We start from the raw sequence: 18028 nt of genomic DNA on the forward strand, positions 1-18028 counted from the left end.
ATATTTATCTAAAAGAATGTATCATGCACCTAAAAGAACCTAACATGCCCCATGCACAACTACTGTTGGTACTGATCACTTGTGTGAAGTTTCATTAAATTGTGTCAAGGGGATGAGGAGAGATGGTGCGCACAAGATTGTGTCTATATATATAGTATAGTAACAAAAAAACAAAGTCCCATAACTCTGCAATTTTTTTTTCTAAAAGATCCTAACATGCCCCATGCAAAACTAATGTTGGTACTGATCACTTGTGTGAAGTTTCATTAAATTGTGTCAAGTGGATGAGGAGAGATGGTGCGCACAAGATTGTGTCTATGTATATAGTATAGTAACAAAAAAACAAAGTCCCATAACTCTGCAAATTTTTTTTTCTAAAAGAACCTAACATGCCCCATGCACAACTACTGTTGGTACTGATCACTTGTGTGAAGTTTCATTAAATTCTGTCAAGGGGATAAGGAGAGATGGTGCACACAAGATTGCGTCTACGGACTGACGGACAGACAGACAGACAGACAGACAACCTGAAACCAGTATACCCCACCTTACAACTTTGTTGTCGGGGGGTCAAAAAAACCAAAACAATAAAATTATGAAAACAAAGACATACACATATATAAAAGGGGCAACAATTCTGAGTCACAGAACTTTCTCCTCTCATGATGCTTAGATTACACCAAAATATTGCCAAGTTGAAAAAAAGACATAACTTTGTTAAAAAAACAAAACAGAGATATGGACCTGTACATTGCATGTCTATTCCAACAAGTGGTTACTGAAAAATCAGCTTAAATGAATAACATAACCAAAAATTGCGAAGTCAAAAAAGGGCATAACTTTGTGAAAATGCAAAGTTTCAATCCAATTCCATTAGTGGATACTGAGAAACAAATGAAACCAAAAATATTGCTAAGTTGAAGAAGGGGCATGTAAAAATTCATAAATGAGCTAAGGAACCTGTGCACTGCAAATCAGAATATCACACGTGTATGAAGTTTCGTTCAATTCCCTTTCATGGATACAAGTTTACATATAATCTCACCAAATCAGGACGCCTGTGCATGGAGTGCAACAGCTCTACCTATTTTCTAATATCCAAGCAAAAAAATATTTAATAAAACAAAACTTTTAATGTGGTAAGTAATACTAGTAGCCCTTTAAACTCTATTAACCTCTAAATATATTTCATACAAGTTTTAGCAGTTTAAAAGTTGTTCATCATAACTATAAGCTATTTTAATTCACTATACTTCAGATGACATTTAAAAAAAGATAAAACTAGATATCTGAACACATGCATACATAGCAAAAAAACAAGATCTTTTTGTAAAAACATATACTTAACCCATGATGGCCTGTGGATTGTATCTGAATGCGGAAGGTTCATGCACAAGTATACAGTGACCTTTTACATTTTACCTGATTCCCGAACCACATTACCCCACAAAATAGGAGTCACATAGTGACCAAATACATGCATGATGCTTGAGAGTTTGATGGTCAAAGGCCCAAATGTTCTCCCAACTATTCAAGCTTCAAAACAACATGGGTCACCTTCTGCTCAAAGGTAATCATCCTTTGAAGTTTTACAGATGTTTTTTGTTATTTATCAAAAAACTTTGTATAATCATAAAGTCTCTGTGACTTTGACCTTTGAACAGCTGACCCATAAAAAAAAGTAAGGGTCATCTACTGACCACGGAAACCATCCGATAATATTTGAAATCGTAGGCCAACTATTTCTCCAGTTATTGATCAGAAACTGTTCTAAGTCAAGAGGTCACTGTGAAACTGACCTCTGACTTACTCAACATTGTCATCTTAAGTTTTGACAGTCTTAGGCCCAAGGATTCTCCAGTTACCGACTGAAAACCATTTTCAGCCACTATGTCATTGCAACTTTGACCTTTGACCAATTAACCCCAACAACATGGAGGTCACCTACAGACCATTGGCAATCATCCTATAACATCTGACCACTGTAGACCAAACGCTCTTTTGTGACTGCTCCAAATGGTCTACCACCTTACAGATGGACAGACCAACATGAGTAAAACAAAATGCCCCCTCCTTTTGAATGGAGCATTAAAAAAAGACATGACTGGTGCATTGATAAGAAAAGACAACCATTCAATCAATAAACAAAGCTCTTATTAGTAAAAAGCATAATGTTAAAGTAAAATACTGGTGCATATAAACAGTGCCCTATGACAGGCAGACCATTAAGCAAGCATTAAGAAATTTGGGGATTACAATTTAATAAGTCCAGAGTTTGCTGGTTTAAACTCTTCTTTAAAGAAGAAAAAAAGTATTATAATGTAGTATAAAGTGGGTATAAATTGGCTAAATGTTTCCCAGACTTTTCTTCATGAGTAAGTTCAAGTCAATCATAATATCATTTTGATTGGTCGAGGCAGACAACGTGAAATATCAGAATGTAAAATCGGTCTACCTGAGGTCTCATTATCTAGACTAGTCATAAAGCTAGTAGCCAACTTATGTGGTGGAAGAAGACACTAGATGCACCATTCAGCATTATTTCAGATACACACTTGCAACAGATAGGACAACCAAATTCTACAAGCCAGCTGGAGCTGAGTTTGAGATTGAAATTTTAGTATCAATTTTTACTAAAACTTCAAGGTTAAATTCCAACTGAGACTGACCATCAATACTGACTAGAAAAACAGTTGAAAATAGTAATTAACCATCAATACTCAGTTGAAAATAGTAATTAACTTAAAATTTAGTTTTAAACATGCTACATGTATTTACATATACATTGTAAACGACAAAATTTTCATTATCAAACTCAGCTGAGACTGAAAATGTTTTGTGAACACGGGACCTGAGCAGGATTCAAATCCACAGAGATGAGGGGCAAATGCTTTGACATCGACAACAATAATCACCATGGAGCCCAAGTGTTGAGGTATAAATGCAATGCTTTATTCAGAGTTACCGTACGCATCGTATACCATACTAATTTAATGTCAAGAGGGTCATGATGACCCTGGATCGCTCACCAGAGTAATATGTTTCAAATGTCAAACTGATGATTTTTAGAAATTTTTTGGAAAATTTTCCGATGTACAATCAAGTAACCCCTGGGGCGGGGCCAATTTTACCCCAGGGGTCATGATTTGAACAAATTTGTAGAAGTCGACTAGGCAATGTTACATATCGAATATCTAAGATCTAGGCCTTCTGGTTTATTTTAAGCAAATTTATGAAGATTTCCCTATGTACAATAAAGTAACCCCTGGGGCTGGGTCAATTTGACCCTGGGGGGTCAAGATTTGAACAAATTTTGTAGAGGTCCACTAGGCGATGCTACATGTCGAATATCTAAGCTCTAGGCCTTCTGGTTTATTTTTAGAAAATACTGAAGATTTTTCTATGTACAATCAAGTAACCCCATGGGGCTGGGCCAATTTGACCCCAGGGGTCATGATTTGAAGAAATTTTGTAGAGGTCTACTAGGCAATGCTACATGTCAAATATCTAAGACATAGGCCTTCTGGTTTATTTTTAGAAATTTTTTGAAGATTTTCCTATGTAAAATCAAGTGACCCCTGGGGTGGGGTCAATTTTGACCCTGGGGTCATGATTTGAATAAATGTTGTAGAGGTCTACTAGGCAATGCTACACATGAAATATCTAAGCTCTAGGCCTTCTGGTTTATTTTAAGAAATTTTTTGAATATTTTCATATGTAAAATCAAGCGACCCCTAGGGCGGGGTCAATTTTGACCCCGGGGGTCATGATTTGAACAACTTTAGTAGAGGTCCACTAGGCAATGCTACATGTCAAATATCTAAGCTCTAGGGCTTCTGCTTTTTGACAAGAAGATTTTTTAAGGTTTTCCTATGTAAAATCAAGTGACCCCTGGGGCGGGGTCAATTATGACCCTGGGGGTCTGATTTGAATAAATTTTGTAGAGGTCTACTAGGCAATGCTACATGGGAAATATCTAAGACCTAGGCCTTCTGCTTTATTTTTAGAATTTTTTTGAAGATTTCCTATGTAAAATCAAGTGACCCCGGGGTCATGATTTGAACAACTTTAGTAGAGGTCCATTAGGCAATGCTACATGTCAAATATCTAAGGTCTAGGGCTTCTGGTTTTCGAGAAGAAGATTTTTTAAGATTTTTCTATGTAAAATCAAGTGACCCCTGGGGCGGGGTCAATTTTGACCCCGGGGTCATGATTTGAACAAATCTGGTAGAGGTCCACTAGGCAATGCTTCACACCAAATATCTAAGCTCTAGGGTTTCTGGTTTTTGAGAAGAAGATTTTTAAAGTTTTTCCTTTCGGTTGCCATGGCAACCAGAGTTCCGCATGAAATTCAATTCTTTGAATAATTTTTAGAGAAGACCATCCAAGGAACATCCCTGTGAAGTTTCATTAAAATTGGCCTGTTGGTTTAGGAGGAGATGTTGTTTAAAGGAAAGTGTGGACGGATGGACGACGGACGGACGCTGGACGGTGAGCGATCACAATAGCTCACCCTGAGCACTTTGTGCTCTGGTGAGCTAAAAAAAAAAACAACAACTAGGAAATGATAAAAGAAAATGAAGCTTACATCTGGTATATGTGGCTTGATATTTGGCCTAGAGGTTGGTATCACATTTTTACTATGGTCTGTCATCATATCTGTGTTGTTATATACACTGATCTAAGCAACAGAAAAAAGCAACAGAATTAAAGCAAAACACCTAGGCCATGCAAATGAAGTGTACCTTATCATAAAAAAACCACAATAATTTAAAGCAAACTATAAAAATATTGTGACTGTGGGGTACTGGGTCCTTACATTTCAAACAACCGTAGGGAAACAAAATAATAATAAAGCTGCTATTTCTTAGAGAGAACGTGTGGAATGTTTTTGCCCTACTTCTTTTGTTTACATTGTCTCCGAAAGTAGACAGAATTAAACGCTGGATATCAAGTTCAAAGCAAGTAAGGCCAAGGTCATCCTACCTTAATTTTGTGATATACTAATAATACTTTCTATTTATTCATATCTATTTGTAAGATCTACTATGGCTAAGCGGTCTGTGGTCGTGTATTATACCTTTTTGAAAGTATCAGTTTTGAAGACCCGTGGTTCAATTCCTCATGGAGTAAATTTTTTGAAATAAAAAAAATCCCTGTACTTATCAATGGGATCAGTGAGGAATAAAATAAAGACTAAAATTCTATTTAGTCTTGCATTGTCAACAAGTAACATAAAAGTTGGTGTCCAATGTTGTATGGATTTTGCATATGACAATGACAGCAAAACCATGTGTTTTGACCCTACAAGTTGCCTCTTACAATCATGCAAGGGTAAGGCAGTGGTTCCAATTCTTTTCATACATAAGTTGTCATTAATGAACCACATAGGACCTTGAAATCAGAGAAATACCTAGAACCTTTCAGCTGTGCATAGAAAAGGTGTTTCATTTGTGGTCTATTTAGAAGGAAAGCAATATGCTTTTGGGTTTTATGTCATGAAAAATCCATAGAAAATATTATGATTTAGCCTTTTGGGATTTAGATTCGGACCTTAAAGATTATTATGTTAGTAGAAGAAATGAACTACTTTATTGGCTTTTGTTACACTTACAAATGCCATAACTGAAATAACAACATAGCTTCAAATATGTATAATTTAATACTACACGTCACTTTTTAACTAAGGAAAATGATCATAATTCATAAGAGTAAAATAAAATACTGATGGTACATATTTTCAAATATCTTTTGTTCTTAGAAATAGACAATGAAAAGGATTTTTTTTTCACAACAGTTATACAATTACAAATATTTCCTGGTAGTATTAGCCATGTTATTATTTCAGCTAGCGGTGCATCTGATATACAAAAAAGCACAGCAATTTATCAACTATTTGTTATGGGTAACTCACATCTTGCCATAGAGCAAGTCTCGGCTTCTGTGTTGGTAAAACATTCACCCAACCATTGCTATGTGTGTCAGTACAGTTGTATACCGTATGCTATAATTAAAATTATTCGACAACGTTCCATCTATGTATTTTCTCATATCCATAAAATATTAAATTAATGAATATCTTGATGAAGATATAGACTGAAGACTGACTATTTTAAGATGCCAATATTTAACCCTTACCGTGCTAAATTTCTATAATGAACTTGTCCGTCTTTCAATCTGGACAGTACCATTAACTGTTTAAAGGGGTGCATACCAAAAAGATACTGAGTGGCGAACAGTGCAGATCTTCATCAGACTCTACAGATGTGCAAGATGATCATGATCTACACTGGTCGCAAAGGCAGAATCAATCGTATCAAGCATGATAAGGGTTAATTATATGATCAAAGGTTACTGTTACAGTAATACTTCTTCTGAATTTGATCGGACTTGTGCATTTTATTCATTTATGCCATTTTGGATTCCCAAAGTTGTGAAAGGTTTAAAGTAGACTTACACAAGAAAAATGATTTAAAGGAATAATCTTGCAATACTTTTATCTACATGAATTACTTTTTGCCTTAACAGCAGAACTGAACTAGGCATTGTAAGTCAGCAGAATACTGGGCACATTTCTCTAACTGACATCAAAATATGTAGGCAGAATATTGGCTGTATGCCTGTTTACCCAAAATCAGACTGATGGTGATCCTTGTTGCACATTTGGTAACATTACGATATAGATATCCATATTAACTCAACATCTGGCAGATGTGGAATGTTTGCTTGGAATATAAAGAAAGTTAAAATACGATTTATGTGTACACTGATTTAAACCAACTTTTTATCCACCTTTTCTGTAACAAGTTACACCATTCTTTAGAATTACAAGGGAAGTAACTTTCAAATTTTCAAAATATCTTACTTTTGAGTTTTTTTGTCCACACCCCCCCCCACACCCCAAAAAAGATAGAAGTATGTCTTTTCTGGTTATCTGCACGTCAAGCTTGTTCATCTGCAGAAGTCTGAAGCAAATCAGGCTAATAGTGTACGAGGAGTTCGACACGCAAGATTTCTGGACATACATACAAACATATGGATGCACGGACAGCAGCAGCAGCAACGCTATTTGCTCCCCACATTAATGTAGAAAATTATAAAATGTCCAATTCTGATTTTACTTTTGAATGGACTTTATAAAACCTTCAGCATAAAAGCAACATTCCCATGCAATAATTTTGTAAAATTAAAAAAAAAGTATTTTCCGAATGGATGATTTTGCTTGATTTCTACAATAAGAAAAATACATTTTTGGCCATAAAAGTGGCAAGATATCTTAAATATTCAAAAAGATCCTACTAACACCCTCAAATTTATGAAAACCCCGATTTGGACCAAACAGTTGTACTGTTAATGCATTAATACATTAACTTTGTCCATCCATGTATTGACAATTATTTTTTGCATTAAACTGAAGCAGCAATATTAACAATTTATACATTTAGTGAGGTCTGGCCTTCCTTCACTCTATAGTATATTAAAAAACAGAAACATTTTGAAGAACTTGCTTCTAAAAGAACTTTTTCAGCTCCTTTTATTTGACATTTTTTTATAATACTATATGAAGAAATTCAGGCCTAAATTAAATCCTGTACACCTTTATACAGACAGCAAAGTACCTTTAACAACTGCCATGCTTGATCAGCATCTTGGTTATACTTCCCATACCTGTTCCTTGCAAAGTCAGAGAACCTGAAGATATAAAAGGATACCAACAACTTTTATGGGTTCTTTCTGTTGTATTTCATATAAGTTACTTAAACAACAAGAGGGCCATGATGGCCCTATATCGCTCACCTGTTATCATTTCACTTGAGGACAAGAAGGTCCTCAGAAAAAATATCTAAGTCCAAAGGACAGTAACAACAAAGGGAAGAAATTTAACCAAAAAGAAAAAAAAATTCTTACAAGGTACAGATATGTCAAAATACACCTACAAATTGGAGGTACCATCCATGTTGTACCACAGAAAAGTGGTCTCGGTTTTTCCCTACGGCCAATAATAAAAAAGTTACTAAAAATAAGCTATTTATAGTAACGTAAAAGGGAAGTAATTAAAAAAAAAAAATTATTGTAAGTGAAGAAAAGAAGGATCTGCCAAATAAATCTGTTGACATAAATGAAATTTCAGATCAGTATCTTCATTAGTTACGGAGATATACCCATTTTAATTTGAAATAAAGGGAGGTAATTTGACATAAAATCAGTCCATAGTTATCTACCCTGATTGGCTCAGTCTAACTAATGACAATAATGAAATTTCAAATAAGTACTATAAGTACTTACTGATATAAATCCATTTTGATTACAATCAGGGGAGGTAATCAGATATAAAATAACTCTGAACCTACGCTTGGATCTGATTTGTCATGGAATCCAAGAATTATTGTTCTTAAAGTTATTTTGGAAGTTTGTATCAAATAAAACCATAAATGAAGTCTCTATACGGCTGCAAAAGCCAAAATAGCCAATTTTGGACCTTTAAGGGGCCATAACTCTGGAACCCATGAAGAAATCTGGCCAGTTCAAGAAAGGAACCAAGATCTTGTGGTGATACAAGTTGTGTGCAAGTTTGGTTAAAATCGAATCATAAATGAAGCTGCTATTGTGCAGACAAGGTCAAAATAGCTAATTTTGGCCCTTTCAGGGGCCATAACTCTGGAACCCATAATGGGATCTGGCCAGTTCAAGAAAGGAATTGAGATCTTATGGTGATACAAGTTGTGTGCCAGTTTGGTAAAAATCAAATCATAAATAAAGCTGCTACTGTGCAGACAAGGTCAAAATAGCTAATTTTGGCCCTTTCAGGGGCCATAACTCTGGAACCCATAAAGGAATCTCGCCAGTTCAAGAAAGGAACCAAGATCTTATGGTGATACAAGTTGTAGGCCAGTTTGGTTAAAATCAAATCATAAATGAAGCTGCTATTGTGCAGACAAGGTCAAAATAGCTAATTTTGGCCCTTTCAGGGGCCATAACTCTGGAACCCATGACGGAATCTGGCCAGTTCAAGAAAGGAACCAAGATCTTATGGTGATACAAGTTGTGTGCCAGTTTGGTAAAAATCAAATCATAAATAAAGCTGCTACTGTGCAGACAAGGTCAAAATAGCTAATTTTGGCCCTTTCAGGGGCCATAACTCTGGAACCCATAATGGAATCTGGCCAGTTCAAGAAAGGAACCGAGATCTTATGGTGATACAAGTTCTGTGCAAGTTTGGTAAAAATCAAATCATAAATGAAGCTGCTATTGTGCAGACAAGGTCAAAATAGCTAATTTTGGCCCTTTCAGGGGCCATAACTCTGGAACCCATAATGGGATCTGGCCAGTTCAAGAAAGGAACCGAGATCTTATGGTGATACAAGTTGTGTGCAAGTTTGATTAAAATAAAATCATAAATGAAACCTCTATCGTGCAGACAAGAAATTGTGGACGGACGACGGACGACGGACGGACGGACGACGGGCGATCACAAAAGCTCACCCTGTCACTACGTGACAGGTGAGCTAATAAAAATGGAAAAAAGTTCTTCATTTCAAAAAATGTGCTATTTTTGTAACATTTTAAGTATATCTGAGAAATGTTCTGAAGATTCTTTTTCATGCTAATTCTAACATTGATACAAAGAATTGTATCATTTAATGTAATATTCTGTGTACTGAAGTGAAAATTAATGAAAATTAAATCTATTTGTCATAAAATTTAATTCATAAATAATATTGTTTCAATTCTTAGTTTATCTCCTATTTAAATACCAATTTCAAATCAATCATGCACACATCATATTGTCCATACTGTAAGAACAGTTAAGCATCATATCCTTATGGTTTCTGACTCATATTTTGGTCTTACCTCTTGTTAGGTTCTTGTGGATTGAGTTTTGGACTTACCATTTAGTGAGGTTTCTAGGACTTGCTGACTCATGTTTGGTCTGAGTTTTGGACTTACCATTTAGTGAGGTTTCTAGGACTTGCTGACTCATGTTTGGTCTAAGTTTTGAACTTACCATTTAGTGAGGTTTCTAGGACTTGCTGACTCATGTTTGGTCTGAGTTTTGGACCTACCATTTAGTGAGGTTTCTAGGACTTGCTGACTCACGTTTGGTCTGAGTTTTGGACTTACCATTCAGTGAGGTTTCTAGGACTTGCTGCATAGGCATTTTCATTCATAATTTCATACATGACTTCGTTCTGGAAAATCCCTTCTGGGGTCAGACCTGTTCCTATCATTGTACTGTTGACAAACTTTCTAGCATTAAATGGCCCCTGTAGGTCAACAAAAAAAAAAAAAAAAAAAAAAAAAAGTTGATAAAGTTTGTCTCCTACAGAAGGTTAGCTGATAGGCATACAATGGTACGGCAATATTCATTCTCAACTGTAAATAGGTAATCAACATGAAAAACATTTAGTCTTCACAGATTTTTGGTAACTAAACTCTTCAAAACAGTATTTTATTCATGTGACAACAATAGTAACAGCTTATGACATACAAATATTTTCAAATAAAACAGTTTAAACAAAGCCGCATTCCAAATCCCTCGAAGGTCAGTCACATTCTGTACGTGTCCCAACATTTAGGTAACATACCTCATTTACATTATCTATCACTCCATAGAGCTCCATAGTGCCTCCAAAATTGTGCAACATACACCATATAAATGGCTGTCCATAGAATGAATGGGTGGATTTATAGACTGGTAACACTTCAGCAAACAGATCCAGGACTATCATTCTACCCTAAAATATACAGAACCAGTCCATTAAAGCAGTCATGATGACTTGGTGAAGCCAATGAAAAACTCATTCTACTGATTCTAGAGATAGGTATAACTGTCAAGTTTGATACTTCAGACTGGACACAGTTCAGCAAAAAAAATGGAAATCATGAAACCTTCACTCAATTTTAAATTTTGAATTGTGATGTCCATATAAATTCTCTTTGATTTAAATTGTTGCGCACAATGTACAAAACATTACAATACTGAATTAAAATCTTTAAATCATTACTACTAACAAATAGAGCTTTCAATATAACACAATGGCATTGTTCACTTGATTTCAATCATATCAAATCTATTTAGAGCCATCCACAGGACAAACAAATAAGCAAGCACATATTATAATTCTGCCTTGTAATTTCATTCAGAAAGCAGTGTGCAGGTTAGTGTTTGTTATCAAAGATCTATAAAAAATAAAACAGAAATGAAAATGCTCATAGGAAAGACAGGGAAACTTCCCGAAATCTCTCGACAACCAAAAAAGACATCTTGTTTACCAATAAAGACAATTTCTTTACCTAATACACATCTAGGAGCTTGATGTATTGACCACACTGATAAGTGATTTCACAAATAAATGTCTAGTTTCCTTTCTGTAGTTTATTATTTCTTTTGAATTATCTGAAGACCTCAAGTCTAAAACTATGCTTGTTTATTAGTACATGCTTACTTGAAATTCTAAGTAAACAGGCAGCATAATTCATGAAATATTTATGTCAAGAGTTATGGATCTTGTGTCATATGATATGGGTGATGACGTGGGAGTAAAAAGGGAGCATAATTCAGTTACGGACCTAGTGTCATACGATGTAGATGATGATGGAAAAAAAAATTATGTTTGAAGCATATATGTCTGAAGCATATCAATAAAAAAATAATAACAGACATAACATGAAATTCATCAAACTCAAACCTAGCTGTAGACGTGGATGCCAATGCTAGGGCAAGTAGGACAGCTCACCACATCCTTCATACAGATGTTGTAAAAATGTTTCTTTTTCCTTCTGAACTGTTTTTGTTAATAATACAATTTCAAGAATTTTGATGACATCATTTTAAAGTTTCGTTTTTGCTTCCTGGAGGTCATAATCTTCAAAATTTAGCATCTAATGCTTAAACCTTGGGAAAACAAGGAGCTGCGTTCAATAAACGCTTGATGCCTCCGGTGGCATCCTTGTCGATAGATTTTGCACCTAAGTCCAAAACGAGGTCAATGTCAAATTCAAACTGAGGTAAGGTGATGTTTGAAGATGTGGAATGGTCACAGTTTACATCTGTATTAGTTTCAATTCATTCTTGTAAGGGGTATTGATGCTAGACGAAACGGTCCCATTTGGTTAACCAAGAGATGGCCCATATAAAGCAACCCAAGTCCAAAATGAGGTCAAGGTCAAACTGAGGTCAGGTGATGTCTGAAGACGAGGAATGGTCACAGGTTACATCTGCATTAGTATCAAGTCATTCTAGTAAGGGGTATTGATGCTAGACGAAACGGTCCCATTTGGTTAACCTCGTACGGACGGACAGGACAAGGACAATCACTATATGCCTCCCGCATCAGTAGATGCCGGGGGCATAAAAAACTGTGATCGCAATATATTCTTGCATGAGAAGTACCCTTAGCAAATAGCTTACACAATGTCATATTGGACAAGTTCACACATTGCATATTCACAATATTATGAAGGACTGCAAATCCAAAATGTGGCAGGGTGTGGGGTGAGGCAGGGAAAAACTAACAATACTTTGGGAAGCGAGTTACAGCTGTGTTTTTGCATGGAAATACTTAGGTAAATACAAGCCCTGGAAACAGAAATCAGAGCTATGTTGCAAAGAAATACCTTTATTGCAACGTTCAAGCTATGTTTGCATGCAAATACCATGGTACAAAGATTAAAGCTACCATATGTTTGCATGCAAATACCCTGGGAATTAAGGTTAAAATTATGTTTTCATGGAAATACCTTAGTACAGAGGTTAAAGTTATGTTTGCAAGGAAATAACATTGGTACAGATATATAACCTATGTTTCCATGGAAATAACATTGGTACAGATGTTTAACCTATGTTTCCATGGAAATACCTTTGGTACAGATGTTTAAACTATGTATGCATGGAAATACCTTTGGTACAGATGTTTAAACTATGTATGCATGGAAATACCTTTGGTACAGATGTTTAAACTATGTATGCATGGAAACACCTTTGGTACAGATGTTTAAACTACGTATACATGGAAACACCTTTGGTACAGATGTTTAAACTATGTATACATGGAAATAACTTTGATACAGATATTTAACCTATGTTTCCATGGAAGTACCTTAGTACAGAGATTAATGCTACGTTTGCAAGGAAGTAATATTGGTACAGATATATAACCTATGTTGCTATGGAAATACCTTTGGTGCAGATGTTTAAACTATGTTTCCATGGAAGTACCTTAGTACAGAGATTAATGCTATGTTTGCAAGGAAATAATATTGGTACAGGTAAGTTTCCATGGGATACCTATGGTACAGATGTATGTATAAACTCTGTATGCATGGAAATACCTTTGGCACAGAGGTTAAAAGTGCTTTAACTTGAGGAGGTTTCCAATATTCAGTGTTGTGTGAAAACAGCCAGCCCTGCATTAACCTGAAAGATACAGTAGAACTTGGATATAGTTACTCGGATAAACTTTGATGTAATAAACAGCTGCATACTGACATCATAAATGAGATTTTTTTAATCAGTAGAAAATACTTTGTTTAATTTTTACATTCTCCTGTATCCAAGTTTTATTGTATTGTAACTTTTACTTCCCTTTTGCCAAGGTAATCTCCTATATTTGGTACAGTTTCAAAATACCCCTACCCATCACCACCACACACAAACAAAAACTCATGACAAAAACAACCATTAAATTTTTACTTATTGTTAAAAATGAAAATAAATAAAATAAATGTAATATAACAAGGTCCTACAGAACTAAATTATCATGAAAATTTGAGCTTTATTTTCATTTTATTTCTCTAAGATCTCAGGTTACCAAGTAACAATATATTTCAATTAATTAAATCTAAGGAAAATCATCATTTGAACAAACATAAGGGCTGATTTTTGTAAAACTGGGAAAATATAACAGTCCCTAAAAATAGGCGAAATATCTAAAAAAAAAAAAAATACAGATAAGTAAGAACAGGTCCCTGGCCATGAAACCTGGTGGAAAAAACAAGAGGGCCAAAATCGCCCTATATCGCTCACCTGTTATCATTGCACTTAAGGACAAGAAGGTCAAAAAATCATAATCAAGATCAATCAAAAGAATTATGAGAAAATATAGTTGAAATTTTCTTAAAGTTACTTCAAATAAAATTATTTTCAAATCAGGCCAGTAGTTTCATGCCTGAAGGATTACATCAGAGGAGGTTAGGAGCAAAATTTTGACTGATGAAGCCCAAAGGACAGGAACAACAAAGGGAAGAAATTAAAAATAAATCTAAGTCCTCAGAAAAAAATCTAAATCCAAAGGACAGGAACAACAAAGGGAAGAATTTAACCAAAATTAAAAAAAATTCTTACAAAGTAAAGATATGTCAAAAAACACCTAAAAATTGGAGGTACCATCCATGTTGTACCACAGAAAAGTGGTCTCCGTTTTTCCCTACGGCCAATAATAAAAAAGTTTCTTAAATAAGCTATTTATAGTAACATAAAAGGGAAGTAATTAAAAAAATTCATTGTAAGTGAACAAAAGGATCTGCCAAATAAAAACAAGAGCACTGCAATCAACGCAAATGCAGAGCAATATACACACAAAACAAAGTCATACGACCTTTGACCCCTAAGTTTGACCTTGACCTTGAAGTGAGCCATCCGAAACATGCGCTCTGCACATTGTTTCGATGAGGTGAACATATGTGTCAGGTTTCTTTGAAATCCTTCAAGGGGTTAAATAGTTACAGAGCGGAAGGTAAATTGCTAACCAACAGACATACAGACAGACGGACACCGAGGAGATAACATAATATGTCCCTTTGGGCGAATAAAAAGGAATCGAGATCTTATGGTGATACAAGTTGTGTGCAAGTTTGGTTAAAATCAAGTCATAAATGAAGCTGCTATTGTGCAGACAAGGTCAAAATAGCTAATTTTGGTCCTTTCAGGGGCCATAACTCTGGAACCCATAATGGAATCTGGTTCAAGAAAGGAACCAAGACCTTATGGTGACATAAGTTTTGTGCAAGTTTGATTAAATTCAAATCATAAATGAAGCTGCTATTGTGCAGACAAGGTCAAACTAGAGCTATCACTAAAGGTGATGAATGTACCCCCCGCATGCACTGACACAGTACATTGCAATTTGACGCACACAAGATTGCATAATTATATGGACTGTATGTATATAGACTGTATGTATACAGTATAGTAGCAAAAACAAAGTCCCATAACTATGCAGAATATTTATCTAAAAGAATGTAACATGCAGCATGCACAACTAGGGTTGGTACTGATCACTTGTGTGAAGTTTCATTAAATTGTGTGTAAGGGTTTGGTAGATTAGGCACGCACAAGATTGCATATGCAGACTGTATGTACATAGTATGTTAACAAGAAACAAAGTCCCATAACTCTGCAATTTTTGTCGCTGAAAGAACCTAACATGCCCCACGCACAACTACTGTTGTTACTGATCACTTGTGTGAAGTTTCATTAAATTGTGTCAAGGGGATGAGGAGAGATGGTGCGCACAAGATTGTGTCTATGTATATAGTATAGTAACAAAAAAACAAAGTCCCATAACTCTGCAAATTTTTTTTCTGAAAGAACCTAACATGCCCCATGCACAACTACTATTGTTACTGATCACTTGTGTGAAGTTTCATTAAATTGTGTCAAGGGGATGAGGAGAGATGGTGCGCACAAGATTGTGTCTATGTACATGTATATAGTATAGTAACAAAAAAAACAAAGTCCCATAACTCTGCAAATTTTTTTTCTCAAAGAACCTAACATGCCCCATGCACAACTACTGTTGGTACTGATCACTTGTGTGAAGTTTCATTAAATTGTGTCAAGGGGATGAGGAGAGATGGTGCGCACAAGATTGTGTCTATGTATATAGTATAGTAACAAAAAAACAAAGTCCCATAACTCTGCAAATTTTTTTTCTAAAAGAACCTAACATGCCCCATGCACAACTACTGTTGGTACTGATCACTTGTGTGAAGTTTCATTAAATTCTGTCAAGGGGATAAGGAGAGATGGTGCGCACAAGATTGCGTCTACGGACAGACGGCCAGACGGACAGACGGACAGACAGACAGACAACCTGAAACCAGTATACCCCCCCTTACAACTTTGTTGTCGGGGGTACAAATAGCTAATTCTGGTCCTATCAGGGGCCGTAACTCTGGAACCTATAATGGAATCTGGCCAGTTGAAGAAAGAAACCAAGATCTTGTGGTGATACAAGTTGTGTGCAAGTTTGGTTAAAATCAAATCATAAATGAAGCTGCTATTGTGCAGACAAGGTCAAATCAAAGGCCTGAAGGGCCTGAGAGTAAATATTACCTAGATTCTTTATAGTATTACAATATCAAAAGTATGAATGACTGTTATTTCATATTTTTACTTTCAGATCATGCCTCAGGACTAGAATATGAGTCTGATATAGATTCTAAGTATGTGTTATAAAAATAAATTCTAGAATCATTTCTGTTACAAGAATATCTATCATGTCTGTTACTTGAATGTTAAAATTTCATAACACAGCTCGATATTTACCCAAAAAATTATATCCGGATCCGATTACACTTTTCTAAATCTCCAGTTTCAACAATATGTTTTACAAATTGTGATGATACGAAGACAGTTTAGCAGCAATTGGCAGTATCTGACATTGAAGTTTACGGTGAAATTACCTCTTATTTAAATCATTTCATAAAAAGGTTGTTTCGTTTCGTCGAAGCAGTCAAACATAGACGATCTACTTTCGATTTCAAAACTACAAGAAAATACAATTTAATGTTTCGCCGATTTGTTTATTTCTCGAAAAATAAGAAATAAAATCATTTTTAAAATCAGCAGTAATTAAACAAACCAGTAAGAACTTCTTCTCCCGATAATTTATCCGCTTACTGACTGCAAAATTCAACCCACGCAAAGTCGTAGAAGCGTTGTTATAAACAGGTCACGCGTGTTCGCCGACAAGTGTCCAGAATGTAATTAGGATTCATCCGCGAAGTCCCGCGGAAGAATTAACATACTGCACATATCTTATTCGGGTGATTTAAAATGAAGCTGTCATAATCTAATTTCATCGATGTGGTAAACTCTTTGATAAGAACATTCCAATGCTTTCAGAGGTACCCGACTCAATAAAATACTAGCAGTATGTTCTGGAACTATATTTTGTCTTTCGCTGGATGTTACGCAAGCTTGGTAAGCCTGCGCAATTCATAAAATGCACAGCGCAATAAATTTGTTATTTGCGCAAGGATTTTAAAGATTATTTTTTGAAACGGACAGGGTAACAAATGGATAATTTGGCTAATAAGTTAATATGCAGGTTTGTTTGAATTTGTAAACATCATATTTGCTATTTTGTGACAAAAGGGCAAAAAATTAGTCATCATAATCATATGCGCAAATGTATTACCAAATCCCGCAGAATCGTTATGCGTGTTTATGCTTAATGAGTTACCACGGAAGAAAATACGTGGCTTTATTCGAGTATTGCACAATTACAAGTCATAAATTTGACAGATTACATCGTATATTGGTCATAGCAAATGGGATTGACATAACTGAACTTCATCCGATCAATGAACTCTTTGAAATTATAGACAATTTAATGGAACTACATCACTTCGCTGTGTTGTGAGGCCATTTAATGAGAATGAGAAATCGGGCGATAGCAAGGACTCGTCAAACGCTTTCAGCGTTTAGCCGACTCAAAAAGCTAACTTTGGCCCTTTCAGGGGCCATAACTCTGGAACCCATTATGGGATCTGGTTGGTTCAACAAAGGAACCAAGATCTTATGGTGACACAAGTTTTGTGCAAGTTTGGTTAAATTAAAATCATAAATGAAGCTGTTATTGTGCAGACAAGGTCAAAATAGCTAATTCTGGCCCTTTCAGGGGCCATAACTCTGGAACCCGTATTGAAATCTGGCCAGTTCAAGAAAGGAACTAAGACCTTATGGTGATACAAGTTGTGTGCAAGTTTGGTAAAAATCAAATCATAAATAAAACTGCTATTG

The 18028-nt window shown here is 35.5% G+C and overlaps 1 protein-coding gene across 8 annotated transcripts in view; it reads right to left on the bottom strand.

The window, feature by feature from the left end:
• The window catches only part of LOC123524952 (alpha-N-acetylglucosaminidase-like), a 77369-nt gene that overhangs the window by 13162 nt on the left and 46179 nt on the right, over positions 1 to 18028 (bottom strand). For 4 of the 8 annotated variants that reach the window (XM_053538366.1, XM_053538368.1, XM_053538367.1 and 1 more), the window contains 5 exons: positions 10587 to 10736; positions 10123 to 10265; positions 7620 to 7692; positions 5915 to 6004; positions 4589 to 4681 (listed from right to left, as the gene is read on the bottom strand). In XM_053538366.1, coding sequence (XP_053394341.1) covers positions 4589 to 4681; positions 5915 to 6004; positions 7620 to 7692; positions 10123 to 10265; positions 10587 to 10736 — 549 coding nt within the window. Of the gene's footprint in view, positions 1 to 4588; positions 4682 to 5914; positions 6005 to 7619; positions 7693 to 10122; positions 10266 to 10586; positions 10737 to 13332; positions 13418 to 18028 lie in introns of all 8 variants that reach the window. The other 4 variants (XM_053538369.1, XM_053538371.1, XM_053538370.1 and 1 more) reach the window with 4 other exon arrangements.

Source organism: Mercenaria mercenaria, chromosome 3 (genome assembly GCF_021730395.1).
Source record: "Mercenaria mercenaria strain notata chromosome 3, MADL_Memer_1, whole genome shotgun sequence".
In the NCBI taxonomy this organism is placed as follows: domain Eukaryota; kingdom Metazoa; phylum Mollusca; class Bivalvia; order Venerida; family Veneridae; genus Mercenaria; species Mercenaria mercenaria.